The 18,631-nt window shown below is 53.4% G+C and overlaps 1 protein-coding gene across 2 annotated transcripts in view; it reads right to left on the reverse strand.

Moving 5' to 3' along the window:
* ADGRA2 (adhesion G protein-coupled receptor A2) overlaps nt 1-18,631 on the reverse strand; it is a 37,561-nt gene that overhangs the window by 13,122 nt on the left and 5,808 nt on the right. Inside the window, exons 2-3 of one of the 2 annotated variants that reach the window (XM_047772498.1) lie at nt 10,821-10,892; nt 1,204-1,332 (exon numbers count right to left, since the gene is read on the reverse strand). In XM_047772498.1, coding sequence (XP_047628454.1) covers nt 1,204-1,332; nt 10,821-10,892 — 201 coding nt within the window. The remainder of the gene's footprint in view (nt 1-1,203; nt 1,333-10,820; nt 10,893-18,631) is intronic. The other variant, XM_047772499.1, reaches the window with a different exon arrangement.

Below are 18,631 nucleotides of genomic sequence, written 5' to 3' on the forward strand. Positions count from 1 at the left end.
GGCCCACAGAGCCCTTACCAGGAGGCCTCACTGCCCATCTGGGAGGCAGCTGCAGGCTCCTGGCTGGCTCTCTGACCAACATCCTTGGGCCCCACCCAAGCACCCAGAAGGTCATGAGGCAGAGGGCACAGGTGGGGGATTCCTGGAATAGCCAACTTCGAGGCTGGCTGGTGGGGTTGCTTTCCAAGGCAGGGGCTCTTGGCTCTGCAGGCCAGTCTCAGGGCAACTCTGGATTATGGGCAGGAGGGGGTTAACTGAGCTGGCTCCCTGCTGGGGGAGAGGAAATGGGTGTTCAGGATGGGGAGGTGCCCTCCCCCAGGGGGCCTGTTTTCACACAGAAGGTTCCAGATGGGGACTTAAACACCCTGAGACAGAGAGACAGAGACAAAGAGACAGAGACAGGGAAAGAGCAGAGACAGAAAGTTAGAGAGAGATAGAGACAGAGAGACAGAGACAAAGGGACAGAGACAGACAGGGAAAGAGAGACAGAGACAGAGAAATTAAACAAACGCCCTGCAGAGCCCTACCCACCTCACCCATCAGCACCCTTTCATAACCCTGTGCCATCTTGAACCATGAGAGGAAGCCACCAGAAGGCCTGCATTCTAGAGGGATGGCTTCCATCCCCAGCATGCTGGGAAGCACCCAGGGCTGTGTGCAAGCAGGGGTCGCAGCCCCTAGAAGGCTCCTGCAGAGTGGAGGCTGGAGACTGGGTGAGGGCCTGCCCGCCCACCCAGGGTCACCCTTCCTGCCCCGCCTACCCCCTGCTGCCCAGACCACCCCCCCGCCCGCACAGCCCCATCCTCCGATGCTGTCCCAGCTTGTGCCCTCCTGGCCCCCGTGGGGGTCTGGCCATTCTCAGGGCTCTGCCTCCCACCCCGAGCGGGGGAGGGCTTGGGGAAACACATTCCTCATTGTGTCACTTCCCTTCATGGGCTGCCAAGGGGCCCAGGCCATAGCCGCCCCCTCCCCCCACCGCCCCTTCCCTCTCCACTCACTGTGTTTATTCTCATTTCCTCCCCGGCCCCCCTCGAGAACCCCCACCCGCTGCCCCACTGATGCTCTGCAGATGGGACCAAGGCAGCCGCCCGCCTGGGGCCCAGCCCCTTCCTGCCCTGGGTTTCCTGCAGCCTGGCCAGCGGGGCCTTCTGAGAGGGGACCTTCCAGCAAGTGTTGGCGGTCTTGACCCCTTGCCTCACTCACAGAGTGGCTTCCGGGGTGACTGAGGCTGCAGAGTTGGCCTGCTGACCCCAACTAGCCAGTCCTGGGTCCTCTCTCAAGCCGATAGTCCAATGGAGTCCCCCACTCTTGGGCTGCAAGGCCTCCTGGTTCCTAAGGGAGGGGACACAGCTCTGGAACTGTAACCTCCCTAGTGGTAGGAAAAAACTCAACCATAGGACTTGGATATTTTTTTGCACCTGGGAGGCCCCTATAGGTTGGAGGATCTGCACCTTTCTTGCTTAGCACATCCTTTAGAAAATCTGATGAGGGCTATGAATTCCGCCACTTCCCCCCCCCCCCCCAGAATGCACTACCCCCAACATCATGCATCTGATTTCAGGGGCTCCTGGAATCCAGGTTACAGACCCCTGCTCTGAACTTTCATTTCTTTTTTTTTCCCAGCCACATCCATGGCCAGGGTTCAAACCTGAGCCACAGCTTCAGCCTACTCCACAGATGTGGGAACACAGATCCTTAACACACTGCACTGGGCTGGGGGTGGAACCCATACCTTTACAGGGATCTGAGCTGCTGCAGTTGGATCCTTAATCCACTGTGCCACAGCAGGAGCTCTGCGAATCATATCTGATAAAGGATTTCTATCCAGAATATTCAAATAACTCTTACAGCTTGATAGCAAAAAGACAAATAACCAGCTGAAAAAAAGTGGGCATAGGATTTGGATTGACATTTCTTGAAAAAGGATATACAACTGACCAATTAATGCATGAAGAGGCGCTCAACACCATTAGGGAAATGCAGATCAAACACACAATGAGGAACCACTTCGTGTCCACTAACATGGCTACAATTACAAAAACAGAGGTTGGAATCCTTGTATATTATTGGTGGGAGTGTAAAAAGGTGTAGCCACTTTGGAAAATAGCTTGGCAGTTACAGTCACCATAAGACCCAGCACCTGCATTCCTCGGTGTATATATCCAAGACAAGTGAACACGCATGCACACAAGGAGCATACAGGAATGTTCATAGCAGCATTATTCATAAGCCAAAGTGGAAACAAGAGTTCCTGTTATGGCTCAGCGAGTTAAGAACACAACATAGTGGAGTTCTCTTCGTGACTCGGTGGTTAACGAACCCCACTAGGATCCATGAGGATGCAAGTTTGATCCCTGGGCCTCGCTTGGTAGGTTAAAGGATCCAGCACTGCCATGAGCAGGGGTGTAGGTCGCAGACACGGCTCTGATCCCACACTGCTGTGGATGTGGTGTAGGCCGGCAGCTGCAGCTCCCACTCAACCCCCAGCCTGGGAACCTTCGTATGCTGAGGGTTTGGCCCTAAAAAGCAAAAAAAAAAAAAAAAAAAAAAAAAGACAAAAAGAAAAAAAAAAAGAACACGACATAGTGTCCTAGAGGATGCAGGTTCGATCCCTGGCCTCATTCAGTGGGTTCAGGACCTTGTGTTGCCACAAGCTGCGGCATAAATTGAGGATGCAGCTTAGATCTGGTGTTGCTGTGGCTGTGTTGGAGGCCAGCAGCTGCAATCCCAATTCGACCCCTAGCCTGGGGACTTTTAGAGTTAGGGTTAGGGTTAGGGTCAGGGTTGGAGTTCCATAGTAAAAAGAAAAAAAAGTGGAAACACCCCCACTCATGAATGAATAAACAATATATGGTATCTTCTTATAATGGAATATTATTTGGCCATAAAAAGGAATGACAGGCTGATACATGCTACAATATAGATGAACCTTGAAAACACTATGCTATGTGAAAGAATCCCATGACAAAAGATTACATATCATACGATCCCATTTTATTTATTTATTTATTTATTTATTTATTTAATTATTTATTTATTGTCTTTTTGCCTTTTCTAGGGCCGCTTCCCGTGGCATGTGGAGATTCCCAGGCTAAGGGTTTAATTGGAGCTATAGCCACCGGCCTACACAGCAATGCCAGATCCAAGCTGCGTCTGCGACCTACGCCACAGCTCACAGCAATGCCAGATCCTTAACACACTGAGCAAGGCCAGGGATTGAACCTGCAACCTCATGGTTCCTAGTCGGAATCGTTAACCACTGCGCCACGAGAGGAACTCCCATACGATCCCATTTATATGAAATGCCCAGAACAGGCAAGTCAATAGAGACAGAAAGTAGATCAGTGGTTACTTAGGGCTGGGAAGGAGGGGGGTGGAAGAACAGGGACTGATTGCTAATGATTCAAGGTTTCTTTGGGGGATGATGAAAATGTGCTAAAATTGGATGATGATGATGATGGCACAACTGTAAATATACTCAAAACCATTAGGTCATCCACTTTATACTTTATGGTATGTAAATGTCTCCCTAATGCTGTTAGAGTGTGTGTGCATGTGAGTGTGTAACCCACACTTGGACAGGGTGCAACGGCACAAAGTTGGCTCTCTCTGGGCCCCACAGACCTCCCTGCTTGTGGGTTTGAAAACCAAATTATAGGTTTGGAGGCCGCAGAATAGTTCCCCTGGGCTCTCTGGGACTTTCAGGGTTCTTTAGAAAGTGGGGGGCTGGCTGAGGGGTGGGCAGAACACCCCTGCAAGTACAGTGGCTGTGGGGGGGGGAGAGGGAGAGGTTCTGGGGACCAGGAGGAAACCCCAGATGCTCCTAGCCTCCCTCTCACCCCCAGGCCCTGGTCCCCCTGGTCTCTGAGCTCATCCACTAGGAATTTATTGAGCACATCCCCTGTGCCAGGCATTGGGCCTCCATGAGCGAGCAGGAGGGCTGTCCCCGAGCCCACCAGCCTCCCTTCCCTGGCCCTCCAGCGCCAGAGCCCAGTAAAGCCTCTCCGCCGCCGCCGCCGCCGCCGCCGCCGCATTCTTCTCCAGCGCCGGTGGGGAGCAGAGGGGAGGGGAGGAGGGCCCGAGCCGGGGCCTTCCCCTCGGCCCCGCCCACAGATTAATGGAAACCACCTGGCGGGTGAGCCTCACGCCCCCCGCTCCAGACTCCCCCCGCTCCAGACTCCCCCCGCACCGTTCCCGTGAGCATCTGCGTCTAATGAGCGCCCCAGCACCGCTGCATACCAGCCCCCGGAGCTCATTAATCTCATTAGGCAATGACAAATCATCCTGGGCTGCCCAGGCTCCCGCCCCAGGCCCTTTCCTCCAGGCGTGCATAGGCCTCTGGGGGTGTGTGTCCACACAGATCCACACGCAAGCGTGCACGCCACGTCCCCGGCTCACTTGGCCTCGCCTGGGGGCTGTCTGTCCCGTGGCCGGCTCGGTCCCTGGTCTCGAGCCTGGGAAAGTCTCCTGAGGGCTGGCTCCCTGCTGAACGCTCGTGGGTGCATCTGGGCAGAGATGCCAGGGACTGGGTGGAAGAACAGCCCATTCAGGAGTCCTCATCTCACATACGCTTCATCTACACGGCTGCCCACCTAGAGCTGGGGGCTCTGGCTGAATCCAAGCCATGAGGGGCAGCAGTAGGACATCTTCCCACTTGGAGCTCTTCTGAGGAGAAGGGGACTGTCAGCTGGCTGCAGCCTGCTCGCTTGCTGGATGAACTCAGGCACCCCTGTGACCACCTGCTCGGGAGCCAGGCAGGCCTGGCCCCTTGCTCCTGGTGAGAAAGCTGGGGCTTGGTAGGGGTTTTCTTGTTTTTGTTTTGCTTTTTAGGGCTGCACCCTTGGCAACCCATGGAGGTTCACAGGCTAGGGGTCGAATCGGAGCTACAGCTGCCCGTCTACACCCCAGCCACTGCGATGCGGGATCTGAGCCATGTCTGCATCCTCCACCACAGCTCACAGCAACACCGGATCCTTGACCCCACTGAGCGAGGCCAGGGATCAAACCCAGGTCCTCATGGATACTATTGGGTTCGTGACCACTGAGCCCCGACGGGAATTCCAAAGCTGAGGCTTGGATAGGCACCCAGAAGGTAAAGGATTGAGGTGGAATTCAACCCCAGGTCTCTTTCCAACTCGAGTGAAGCCCTATGCCCTTTCATCACCTGCCTCTTCACCCTGGAAGTCTTTTCTCTGGGCAGCAGGCTAATTCTTGCTGAGGGGCCTCGGGACATAGAGAGGAGGGCTCAGAAATGGGGCCTCAACACATGTCTCGGCCCTTCTTTGCCCTCCTGGGCTGGCCCTGAATGCCGCCGGACTATTTCCGGTTCCCTAGTCCAGCCAACCTGGCTGATTAAGGTAATCCCCTCTCATCCCACCCCCATCGCCCACCTCGATGAAGCATGGATCCTCCATAGATCAATTCAGGCACATTCCCTCTCAGAGCCCTCTCTGTGTCCCCTCTCTGGCCTCGGGGTCCTGCCCTGCAAACAGGGGCCATGCAGAGCTGACCACCCCCCCAGTACTGACACCCGACCTGTTCACAGAGGCCAGGGAGGGCGGTGCTTAGCAGGGCAGGCGATGCCAGCACTTTCTGCAGCACCCCAATTATCAGACGGGTCCCACCCCTCCCACAAGACTTGCTGCTCGTGTGACTGTGGGGTGTGAAGCTGCCACCAGATCGGCTGCCTCAGCTTGCACAGAGAGATCAGTGTTTCCTGGCATCGACTGTCTGCCAGGCCAAGGCGTCTCATTTGCGATGAATAGGCTCATAGTGTGGGGGTCATCTGGTCCACTGGTTCCCAACCCCAACGAGCATAAGAATCAACTGCAAGCCTTGTAAACAATTCCCAGGCCCCTGCTGACCTGATGAATTAGCATCTCCAGGCCCAGGGCCCAGGACCTCTCCCCACCTCTAGGGTAGTGGTTGTGATGATCGATTTATGTGTCAGAGGACAGGACCCAGTGACTTAGTCCGTTGCTAATTTAGGTGCTGCTGTGGAGGTATTTTATAGATGCGGTTAACGTCTGCAGTCAGTTGACTTTTTTTTAAATGTCTTTTTAGTGCCACACTCACAGCATATGGAAGTTCCCAGGCTAGGGGACTAATCAAAGCTGCAGCTGCCGGCCTACACCACAGTCACAGAAATCCCAGATCCAAGCCATATCTGTGACCTATGCTGCAGCTTGCAGCAATGCTGGATCCATTAACCCACTGAGCAAGGCCAGGGATTGAACCTGCATTCTCATGGACACTATGTTGGATTCTTAATTCGCTAAGCCACAGTGGAAACTCCAACAGTCAGCTGACTTTAACTAGAGGAAATAACCCTTGGCAATATGGGTGGGTCTTGTCCAGCCAGCATGGGTGGGTCTCATCCAATCAGTTGAAGGCCCTCAGACCCAAAACTGAGGTTTCCCAGAGAAGTTCTGCCTTAAAACTGCAGCATCTCGGAGTTCCCATCGTGGCACAGTGGAAACGAATCCGACTAGGAACCATGAGGTTGTGGGTTCAGTCCCTGGCCTCGCTCAATGGGTTTAAGGATCCGGCACTGCCAGTGACCTGTGGTGTAGGTTGCAGACACGGCTCAGATCCCGAGTTGCTGTGGCTGTGGTGTAGGCCGATTAGACCTGTAGCTGTAGCTCCGATTAGACCCCTAGCCTGGGAACATCCATATGCTGTGTGTGCGGTCCTAAAAAGACAAAAGAGGGGGAAAAAAAAAAAACTGCAGCATCAATGCGTGCCTGACTTTTCAGTCTGCTGGCTGGCCCTACAGATTTTGGATTTGCCAGGCCCCACAGTCACAGGAGCCATTTCCTTAAAATAAGTTTCTTTATAAAGAAATAAAATAATTTATTTGTATATTTATATAAGGACATACCACACACACACACACACCCCTCCTATTGGTTCTGTCTCTCTGGAGAAGCCTGACTGATATAGTGGTGATCAGCCAGGTTGGAGACCCTGGGCTCCTCCAGCCCCTGCACTGCCTTTCCATCCCTAGGGAGTGTGAGCACCTGCTGAGCCCAGTACTGCCTCCACCCAGAGCCCTTTTCTCCTATGAAAGCCTGGCTGTGTCACTGGGCTTCTTGCTCTTTTACTTCTCCTGCAGCACTGTGGGTATCACACACACCCAAGGATCATAGAATTTTTGTTTTTCTTTTTACAGTTGTACCTGCGGCATACGGAAGTTCCTGGATTAGGTGTTGATTTGCTGCTGCAGCTGCCGGCCTACACCACAGCCACAGCAGCAATAGATCTGAGCTGCATCTGTGAGCCATACAGTAATTTGCAGCAATGCTGGATCCTTAAGCCACTGAAGGGGGCCAGGGATTGAACCCACATCCTCACGGACACTATGTCAGCTTTTTAACTCGCTGAGCCACAACATAAACCCCTGCTTTGCTATTTTCTGGGTCACGCCCATGGAGGGTAAGTTCCATGGGGCAGGCACCTGGTCTACAGTGTCCACTCCCAATGCCCAGCACGCAGCTTGGCACCTACAGGGGCTCAAGAAACATCCTTAACCCTGGTGGCCTAGTGTTTAAGGATCCTATATTGTCACTGGGGTGGTGCCAGTTTGATTCCTGTCCAGGGAACTTCTGCATGCCATGGGATCGGCAAAAAAAAAAAAAAAAAAAAAAAAGAGAAAAAAGAAACATGTCTAGAGTGAATAATTTTAAAGGATTCCTAACAGGACAGGGCCTCCAACTCAGGGCCTATAATTTTCCCTCTAATGCCCTTTCTCATGCATTTAGTCATTCTTCCCAACTACTCTCCCACTTTTCTTTGTGTGCCTCCCATGGTTTGGATGCACCAGTGCTGCAGAGTGGAGTCGGGTTGGGTAGGTTTCCTTGGGTGGGAAGGAGAGGGCCATCTTCTCATCTTCATCAGAAAATCCACCCGCATGAGACTGAAGGATGAGGCCGAGGGGGGCAGGCCCAGTGCTCCCCGGCTGATGAGGCGAGAGGGTAAAGATGAGAAGATGTCCATGAGGCCCCAAGAGGCTCCAAGCAGCTCTCGCTTGTGCCAAGGAGGAGACAGACTCTGGGTGGTGACTGGTCCTGGTTGGCCAGGGCAAAAGGGTGGGGATAGCTGCAATTAGTCCTTTTTTTTTTTTTTCCTCTTTTTAGGGCTGCACGTGCCACATATGGAAGTTCCCAGGCTAAGGGTCGAATTGTAGCTGCACCTGAGGCCTACACCTCAGTCACAGGAACGTGGGATCTGAGTCACATCTGTAACCTATGCTGTGACTTGAGGCAACACTGGATCCTTAACTCACTGCTCAAGGCCAGGAATCGAACTTATGGAGACTATGTCTGGTTTATTACTGATGAGTTGCAGTAGGAACTCCTGTGATTAGTCTTTCTAAAAGACACCGGGAAGGAGTATCTGATTTCCTGGGATTCTGCTCTTAAGACCAAGCCTAGGCTGAGTATAGGAATCATGGCTCCCAAATGAATGCTTAGCTGCTCGTGGAAGAGAAAATCTTTCCCTGCTTGTTGACACCCAAGGAGTTTTTTTGAAGTAACTATTTATTTATTTGTTTGTTTATTCATTTATTTATGGCTGCACCTGTGCATATGGAATTTCCTGGGCCAGGTATTGAACCAGTGCTACAGTGCCATAGCTATAGCAATATCTGGTCTTTAACCTACTGTGCTGGGCTGAGGATCAAGTCTGTGCCTCCACAGTGACTCAAGCAGCTAGAGATGACACCAGATCCTTAACCTACTGTGCCACAGTGGGAACTTCCCAAAGAATCATTTTTTTGGCCACTCTGTAGCATATGGAGTTCCTGGGCCAAAGATCTAATCTGAGCCAGAGCTGCTGTATCCTTAACCCACTGCACCAGGCAGGGGATCGAATCTGGGTCCCTGCTGCTATGGAGACACTGTTGATCCCGTTGTGCCACAGCGGGGACTCCCAAAGAGTCTTTATTATTTATTTATTTATATTTTGCTTCTTAGGGCTGCACCCACAGCATATGGAGGTTCCCAGGCGAGGGCTCTAATAGGAGCTACAGCTGCCAGCCTACATCACAGCCACAGCAACGCTAGATCCAAGCTGCGTCTGCAACCTACACCACAGCTCATGGCAACGCCAGATCCTTAACCCACTGAGTGAGGCCAGGGATCCAGCCTACATCTTCATGGATCCTAGTCGGGCTTATTACCACTGAGCCACAATGGGAACTCCTCCCAAAGAGTCTTAAAAATAGCAGCTTGGTAGCAGCCCTTTCTCCTTGTCTGTGCAGACAGACCATCAGAGGAACCTGGTCCCTGCTGTGCACGTACACCAAGGTCAACATCCCAGGACCCCTCCTACCCGCAACGTGGCCCCATCACACAGAATACGTTCTGCCTTCCCCTGCCAAACGTGAGTGCGCCCTTTTCTACCCTCAGGCCGCCAAGCTTTCCTTACAGCCCCACAGCCCCAAGGGGTCAGGGGAGAGACTTTCCATTGCCCCTGCTCAAATTGGTGTAACAGAGACTGCCCCCTAGGATGTTGTCCTGCTTAAAGATCTACACTCCTGGGAGTTCCCGTTGTGGCTCAGTGGGTTAAGAACCTGCCCGGTGTCTGTAAAGTTCAATTCTTGGTTTTGCTCAGTGGGCTAAGGATCTGGCATTGCTGCAAGTTGAGGCATAGGTTGCAGATGCGGCTCAGATCTGGCGTTGCTGTGGCTGTGGTATAGGCCAGCAGCTGCAGCTCCAATTTGACCCCCGGCCTGGGAACTTCCATATGCTGCAAGTGCTGCCAGGAAAAAATAAAAAAAGAAACAATTTACATTCTGTGTCACGTAGGTATCACATCTCTATCACCCTTGACCCTGCCAGCCTTCGCCGATACCTCCTTTGGACTTTATGGAAACCCCAACCTACTTCATTCACGTATACGTGGCGTGGTACGTGGTTTCTTAGGCTGTAATCACTTTGACTTTTTGAGAGCAGGCATCTGTCTCACTCTTTAGAATCCTCCATTGCTCTGATCCAAGGCTTTTAGGCAAAATGGTACTAGAAGGGGCAAGACCCTGTTGGGGGGCCTTGGGAACCCCCAGCAGAGTGGGAACAGAGATAGGAGACAGGGGCTTGGAGGTGGGAGAGGAGGGTCTGGCTCCAGGAGGGACAGGAGGCCCAGGTGTTCCAGGGGCGAGACAGGCCCCCAGAGCTGTTGTAAGGCTGTGGCTCTGGGAGCTGCCAAGGGAACGGGGATGGAGAGAGAAGTCGATCTAATGCCCTGCTTGAGCATGGACTTGCCCATGACTGAGGCGGGTCCCTATGTCTTTGCAGGAGGTTCTCCCGGGCTAGTAGGGCCCTAGCGGTTCTGATGCAGCCCAGGGATGCTGGTTCTGATGCAGCTCTAAACCAGGGCTTGGGGGGGTCGGCGGGGGAAAGACCTGAATACCATCACTTTCCCCACCCTCACCCTGAGGCTCTGGCCCCTTGGAGCTTTGTTGATTGTGTTTAGGGAAGGGAAAAAAAAAAGGCCTGAGTCCCACGAAATCTCCCTCTGCCCTTGATGCTGGGCCCCCAGCCGGGAGGGGGAGGCGGCTCCTGGCCAGTGAAGGGGCTCAGCCTTCAGAGCTAATTGCTCATTAAAGAGCGTTAATGAGCTTCCCATAGTCCCATCCCCGCCTGGACCAGCGAGGTGTCCCTCCTCTCTGCTGTCGGTAGAGCTGGCCTCTCTCCCAGACCAGCCCCTCTGCTCTCTGCTTGGTGGTCAGTCCAACTCTGGACCCTCAGCAGCCAGTATGCCTCATCTTCCCTGGACTGACCCCTTGCCCATGACCTCCACGCCCCCCTTGCCCAAGCACTTACAGTTTTTCCAGCAGGGACAGTCCCAGGAAGGATCCATTCCGGAGCCCAGTGATCTTGTTGTTGCTCAAGAGCCTGAAGGACACAGATGGGAGAAGTTTGCCTCTGTATAAGTGGCGCCCCCTGGAGTTGTGCAAGGAGCAGCCCCACCCTTGGCTCCAGGACATCACGGGGAGGGGTCAGCGAATGGTTGGGGCTGACTGGTCAGCCCATGGAACCCTAGGTTGGATGTGTCACCTGTTCTGGTGCGGACATGTCCCCACCCACCGCCCCGGAGCCTGGATCTGACTTCAGGTTCTGGATGCAGGTGTGAAGTTGTGATGTCCCGTTTCTACCTGGGAAGTACAGACCCCCTTCCTGCCTCCCCACCCCCATAGCTCTGTCTTGCTCAAGGTGCCAGGCCAGTCTCCAGAGGACAGCAGTGGGAAGAATGTTCTGGATTGGGTCAGGGCTCTGGCAGGCGGAACAGCAAGCCCAGAAGGTGTGAGGGCAGGTGGGAGGAGCTGCCTTCCTAAAGATCTCCCACATCCTGTGAGTGAGGACCTAACCAGAAGGGGACCCCTCCCTGCCCTCAAAGGCCCCCAACTCAGAAGGACTCAGTGCCCCTGTATCCCCAAGCCTCTTTGCAGCCTTGACTGGAAACTGACGGGATCTTGAGCGACGGGTGGGGATGTGGGGGAGGGTGAAAGATGGGGGGCTGGGGGTGGTGTATGCCCAGGCCTCAGCCTCTGCCTTTGCCCCTCTGGAGTCTTGTTTGTTTATTCGTTTGTATTTAGAGGGGGGTGGACAGGGGCCCCAAGCTCCTGACTGAACCCACTCTGCCCACCCACTCAGCCTTTCTCTGCCTGGCTCCCTGCCGGGAGGAGAGAGTTCCAGACCAGCCAAAGGGTTCATCCCTTGAGTTAATTGCTTATTAAAAAGCTTTAATGAGCCTCTCAGCCCAAGCTCTTGCCTGCCCGGGGTTGAGGCAAAGGGTTTCCCTTCTGGGCTCTGCGTGGGGAGAAGGAACCTGGGAAGGGCGGAGGGGCAGGCCTTGGCCCCCTCTCCAGAGAGTAGCCTCAGGGACAGCATGGGAGAGGGTGGGGTGCGGGGCCAGGACATGAGAGGGGCAGTCAGGGCTTCGGTCCCAATCTTCCTGGAAGTGGATGGGTGCACACACCAGGATGGGCAGCCAGGGGACCCCGGACACCTGGTGTCCCAGCTACTCCCTGTTCAAGAGGCATGTGGGAAAGAGATCATGGCTGGGAAGGAGGCAGGGCTGGAGGGGTTTTGTGGACCAATGGGAAGAGGCAGTCACCTCATCTCCTCCCCTTCTCCCCCTCTTCCTTCCTTACTGTTCCTACCACAGGGACATCTCCCTGCAAGGCCACAAGGGTGACTCTGGGGCTTAGGGGACAGTGCTGGGTTTCCACAGTGCTACACACACGCACAAACACACGCACGCATGTACACACACAGCATTACTTTGATGTTTCAAAATATATCACAACAGTCATCACATGAACAATTAGAACATTCACAAGACCTGTCTCATTTTATGGGTGGGGAGAGTTTTATTTTGCATTACATATGGTGGCCAACACTAAGTAATCTTATCAGTTCTTAAGGTCTCTAGTGGTCTCATTCAGGTCCTGGTGGGCTGGGGTGGCCCCCTTGGTTGTGACAGACTCTTGATGGTGTGACTTTTTTTTTCTTTTTAGGGCAGCACCTGAGGCATATGGAAGTTCCCAGGCTAGGGGTCCAATCAGAGTTACAGCTGCCAGCCTATACCACAGCCACAGCAATGCTGGATCCGAGCTGCATCTGGGACCTACACCATAGTTCATGGGAACGCAGGATCCTTAACCCACTGAGTGAGGCCAGAGATTGAATCACATCCTCACGGATACTAGTCGGGTTCTTAACCCACTGAGCCACGACGGGAACTCGTGATGGTGTGACTTTCAAATCAAAGCCCGCTTCATCTCACCTGCAGCTCATTCCCTCATACACTCTCAGAATTTGAGGTTCAGAGGTTTCATTAAGTGCCAGAAAAGGTAAGAGGATTCCTCAGGATCCTTAGTAATATCAGAGGGGGGTTGGTGGGCGGTCCAGAAATGTCAGGACGAAGGGTGGAGAAAGGGCATCCCTTCCAGTTCCCCACAACCCCAAGGGTCTCTCCCAGGGAATGCCCCCTGCCCTGGATCTTGGGGAGGAAGAAGATGGAGATGCTGATAGAGGTGGAGGCACAGGGGAGAGGTAGGGGGTATTGGAGGATAGAGGAACAGGGGAGCCAGATTATCACAAACCCAGGCACGCAGAGAGAAGCCTGAGAACATTCTCAAACTTAAGCAGAGAATGGACCAGTTAAAAGGAGAGGGAAAGTATTTTACTTCCGGAGTTCCATGGTGGCTCAGTGAGTTAAGGATCTGGTGTTGTCACTGCTATGGCCTGGGTTACTGTTGTGGCGCAGGTTCAATCCCTGGCCCAGGAACTTATGCATCCCTTGGGTGTGGGCAAAAAAAAAAAAAAAAAGGTATTTTAGGAGTCCCCATTGTGGCACAGCGGAAACAAATCCGACTAGGAACTGTGAGGTTGGGGTTCGATCCCTGGCCTCGCTCAGTGGGTTAAAAATCCGGTGTTGCTGTGAGCTGTGGTGTAGGTCACAGATGCGGCTTGGATCTGGCGTTGCTGTGGCTGTGGGGTAGGCCAGCAACTGTAGCTCTGATTTGATCCCTAGCCGGGGAATTTCCATATGCCACAGGTGCAGCCCTAAAAAAAAAAAAAAAGTATTTTATTTCCTGCAAATATGTCTGAGGATCCCAGTTTGAGAAACCCTGACTTTAGAAATGAAAATCTTACGCTATGAAAATACTTTTAATAAAAAATTATCTCCGAGTTCCTACTGTGGTGCGATGGGCTTAGTGGTATTTCTGCAACGCCAGGAAGCAGCTTTGCTCCTTGGCCTAGCACAGTGGGTTAAAGGATCTGGCATTATACAGGCCACAACTGCAGCTCAGATCTGATCCCTGGCCTAGGAACTCCATATGCCGCAGGGCAGCCAAAAAAGAAAAAAAAATTATCTCAAAATTATCTGCGAAAGATTTTTGTTTAAGGATCACTGAACTGGGACGAGCCTAGAGGGTCTTTTTTTTTTTTTTTTTTTTTTTTAGGGCTGCACTCAAGGCATTTGGAAGTTCCCAGGCTTGGGATGGAAACAGAGCTGTAGCCAGTGGCCTACACCGCAGCCACATAGCAATGCCAGATCCAGGCCGTCTCTGAGACCCACACCACAGCTCATGGCAATGCCAGATCTTTAACCCACTGAGCGAGGCTAGGGATCGAACCTGCATCCTCATGGATACTAGTCAGATTCGCTTCCACTGAACCACGATAGGAACTCCTAGAGAGTCTTTTTTTTTCTTTTTTTTCTCCTCTCTTTTTTCTTTCTAGAGAGTCTTGAAATGAATTTTTTCTCTATAGCTGAGTCCCTAATCCCCCACTTTCTAAGCCATTCCCCAAAACTGGGGCATCAGGCAGTGTTTTGTCTTGTTCATCCTGTGGGCCCCATGTCCAGTTCTTGAACAGACTTCAGCAAATGCAGGCATGGTTTAGAAATGAATCTTTTGGCCTTAACAACCTAGACTGGGCTGGGGAGAATCTACTCAAGACCCAGATCATATGGAGAATGGCCTCAGTTGTTCTTGGAGGCTAAATTCTCTGGAGGTGCCCCTTGTGGGTCTGGTCACAGAGAGGAGGCCAGTGATTTTGGACAGAGAGTGTTTGAGGCACGTAGGAAGCTGGCACGGCTGCTAATGGGATAGATGAAACACACACACACACAGCCTCATCCAATAGGAAGGAAAATGTTCCCACCAAAAAAAAATGTTCCCACCACACTAGGTTCTCATGGGAGGAAAACAGGCAGGACAGCCCACGCTTCTGTCCAGAGTCGCAGACGTGATGCCAGCATCTCCCCCTCTTAGCCCCCCTACCCCACCCCACAGACAGCCCTAGCCTCCTCTCTCACCAGCACAAGGAGCCTTCCAGGTGGACGTCCTTCCCAACCACGCCACCCGCCTCAGACCCAGGCTCGCCCAGCTCAGCATCCTCAGCTTCTTCCTCTCCCTCCACCACCCCAACATCACGTTTTCACAGGAAGGGGGGCCAGTCCCTGGAGGCCCCTGTTCTCTACCCCAGAATCTGAAATCCGGCCAAGGAGAGGGGGCACACTGAGTCCATTCCAGAACTCCCTCCCGGCTCGGGTCCTATTTTAGGGAAGAGAAGCAAGCAGAGAGTTACCGCTTGCTAATGAGGCTGGAGGCCACAGGAGCCAAGGGCTGGCGTCTGCAGAGGCCCTGTGGCCTCTGGGCAGCCACAGGAACTTGCCAGATCCCAGCTGGACATCAAAGATGACCCCATAGGGGTCACGTGGGCACTGCTCTGTGGGGTGTGGGGCCTGCACATGCCTGAACCAAAGGGTTCTCACATGTGCAGGAAGTCATACATGTCAGCATCCCCCTCCCGCCCCACCCAGCACACATGGATACAAGGAATACAGGCCAGGACACTGAGGCTCCGTGCTCTCCAGGAATTCTGGGTCTGGAATTTAGGCCATCACTAAGGCCCCTTAGGCTGGGAAGGTCCCGTCTCCAACACTCGCTGCTGGCACCTGGTCTTTGGGAGACTATCAGTGAGAGAAGAAGGCCGTCTGCTCACTGACACCAAAAAGGCCTCAGGCCCATAACCAGCCACACCACTGAGGTGAAACTGGACTTCCTGGCCCCGCCCATAGGCACAGTACCAGGGCCTTGAAGCATTTCCAGGGCCCCACAAGGGCATCTGAAACCAGAAGAAAAAAAAAGTCACGACTGGGAATTCCCTTCATGGCTTAGCAGTTAACGACTCCGACTAGGAACCATGAGGTTGTGGGTTTGATCCCTGGCCTCGCTCAGTGGGTTAAGGATCTGGTGTTGCCATGAGCCGTGGTGTAGGTCGCAGATGCAACTCAGATCCCACGTTGCTGTGGCGTAGGCCGGCAGCTATAGCTCCAATTGGACCCCTAGCTTGGGAACCTCCATATGTCATGGGTGAGGCCCTAAAAAAGACAAAAAAAAAAAAAGAAAAAAGAAAAAAAATAACAACTTAACTATAAATGCTACAAACGTCAATCAACGAATGCTTAACTATATAACTACCAAATGTCACATTATGCCAGTGAGCAACCAACATTCTGTTTCATGAAGTGTGCATTTTAGCCCTGCTCTGACCCACATCTCAGACTGAAGCCTGCCCTTCACGTCCACGGAGCCTAACTGCAGGGGACATAAAGGCTGGAGAGGATGCATGGCACTCCCGTACCTCCTTCATCCTGGCTGGAAGCTTGTCTGGCCAGCCCTGAGCACCTACTGGTTAGAAGGACACCCTGGTAGGGCCTCCCTTCCCCGGGCTTTAGAGGACCTCTAACCTCGGCCTTGAAGCTGGGCTGTCCAGGCAGGGCCTGAGGTCAGGGTCAAGAGGGAAAACTGTCTTGCAATGGCGCCTACACACAAGCCTCCCTGCCTCCTTTTCTCTAACCTATTCTCTCTCTAAGGGCACAGCATCTTGGTGGTCAGCAGGCAGAACCAAGAAACTGGGGCTGGGGTGGGGAGGAATACCTGCAGGTGTGGGTGGTGGGTGGTCAGTGTGCCCTGATGGGAATTCGGGGGTCCCCAGCCCTAGGGCTTGAGCACACGGAATTGAGCCTGCCATAATCACTCACACTGGACATCCATTCATTCGTCCTTCAAACCAACATGAACACCTACTATGTACTTGGCTCCATGGAACACATCAGTACTACAGACACAATGAGACCTAGTGTCTACCATCTCCCACACATGGAAGGTGGAGGAAGATGTGTGTGTGTATGTCTGTCCAGTGGGAGGAAGCTGGGTGTTAAAATCCCACCACTGGGGAGCCAAGCTTTTAGATGTTTATTTAAAATACAAATAAACCCGAGGAGTTCCCTTCATGGCTCAGTGGTTAACGAATCTGACTAGGAACCATGAGGTTGCAGGTTCGATCCCTGGCCTTGCTCAGTGGGTTGAGGATCCAGGGTTGCCATGAGCTGTGGTGTAGGTCGCAGACGCGGCTCGGATCCCACATTGCTGTGGCTCTGGCGTAGGCCGGCGGCTACAGCTCCAATTAGACCCCTAGCCTGGGAATCTCCATGTGCCGCGGGAGCAGCCCCAGAAAAGGCAAACAGACAAAACAAAACAAAACAAACAAACATAAACCTGAAAGGACGAGTCTGTTATTAGTCTTTTCTACCTAAGTATAAAGGAGTTCTTTAATCCTTCCACCCCAGAGGTTTTCCTTGGGAGCTTGGAGACCCTGATGCTGCCCCCTTTGTGAGTCTGGATGCAAGTCTCCATGATGAGACTGTAAGGATGCTGAGGGCAGAGACCAGGTCTCTCACCCCCTGGCACAGGGCTGGACACATAGCAGGCATTGGTGGAATGACTGGGTGGGTACCTGGAGAGGCAGAACTCCCGGGAAGGTGGGGATGGTCCAATGAACTATGGCTTTCCGAAGTCAGGAGGCAGTTTCCTCCTGTCCCCACTTCCCCACCCAATCCTCTGCACGGTGATTTTGTACAGCGGTCCCTAAGTACATTTGTACGGGTTAGGCTATCATGGGGGTGGCCGCCCCTCTCCCTGGCTCACTATCCATAGGAAGTAGACTAGTGTATCTCCCTGCCCTGTCCCCAGGGAGGACAGCTCTGACTGGTCAGTGTGGGAACGGGCTGACCCTGACCCAGAGCAGGAGCCCTATGGTCTAGCTAGGAGCTGTGTGACCTTGGACAGGTCGGCCCCTCTCTGGGGGGTTTTCTTCTCAGTAAAAAAAGGGTCTGGGGAGTTCCCATCGTGGCTCAGTGGTAACAAACCTATTATCTCTGAGGATGCAGGTTCCACCCCGGCCCCTGGCCCCACTCACTGGGTTAAGGATCCGGCGTTGCCATGAGCTGAGGTGTAGGTTGCAGATCGGGGCTAGGATCTGGCATTTCTGTAGCAGTGGTGTAGGCTGGCAGTTGCAACTCCAATCCAACCCCTAGCCTGGGAACTTCCATATACTGTGAGTGTGGCCCTGGGGGGAAAAAAAAAAAGAAAGGTCTGGATTGAAGACTCCCACTCCTTACGCTTAATGGTTTTTCCCATCCTGGATGCTGAGTCTCCTCAAGTCTATCGTTTCTGCCCCAACACACAGTTCCCAGCAGGCAAAGCAGCATGGGGGAGGGAGGTGGGGAGGCAAGGGAGGAGGGGGCTCTCCGACCTTCCCTTCACTTTCCAGCTGGGAGATGTCTGGACCCTCAAGTTCGGGCTGGAACTCCCTCCTCAGCCTCTCTCTCCAGCCGGTTCCCTGCTCCTCCGTGACAGATTGGTCCCCTGGCCCTCACCTGGCCCCATCCATCTTACACACCCCTTGCTGCCTCTCCCCGCTCCCAAGGCTGGGAACGCTGGGTCCTGGGAGGCTGCCGGCCTGAGCTACACTCTGCAGTGTCTCTGCTCCCCCCACCCCCATCACCAAGTCCTAAAAGCAAAGGAATGTTCTGGAGTTTGGGAAGGATGGGGGCCCCTCGGAGGAGGGAGGAAGGGGAGGAGGCAGCTTTGTCCTGTCAGTGTCTGAGCTCTAAATAGAACAGAGCGGCTGGGCTGGGGGAATAAAAATAAACAGCCCCTCTGAACAGCCCCTTCCTAGCAGTTACCGGATTTTCCTTCTGGTTCCTCAGCCCAGGGCCATTTCCCTCCTCTCTCCTTCCCTGCTCTCTGTTTGGTCCCAGGGAGGCAAAATGA

The sequence above is a fragment of the Phacochoerus africanus genome, chromosome 3, assembly GCF_016906955.1.
Source record: "Phacochoerus africanus isolate WHEZ1 chromosome 3, ROS_Pafr_v1, whole genome shotgun sequence".
Lineage (NCBI taxonomy): Eukaryota > Metazoa > Chordata > Mammalia > Artiodactyla > Suidae > Phacochoerus > Phacochoerus africanus.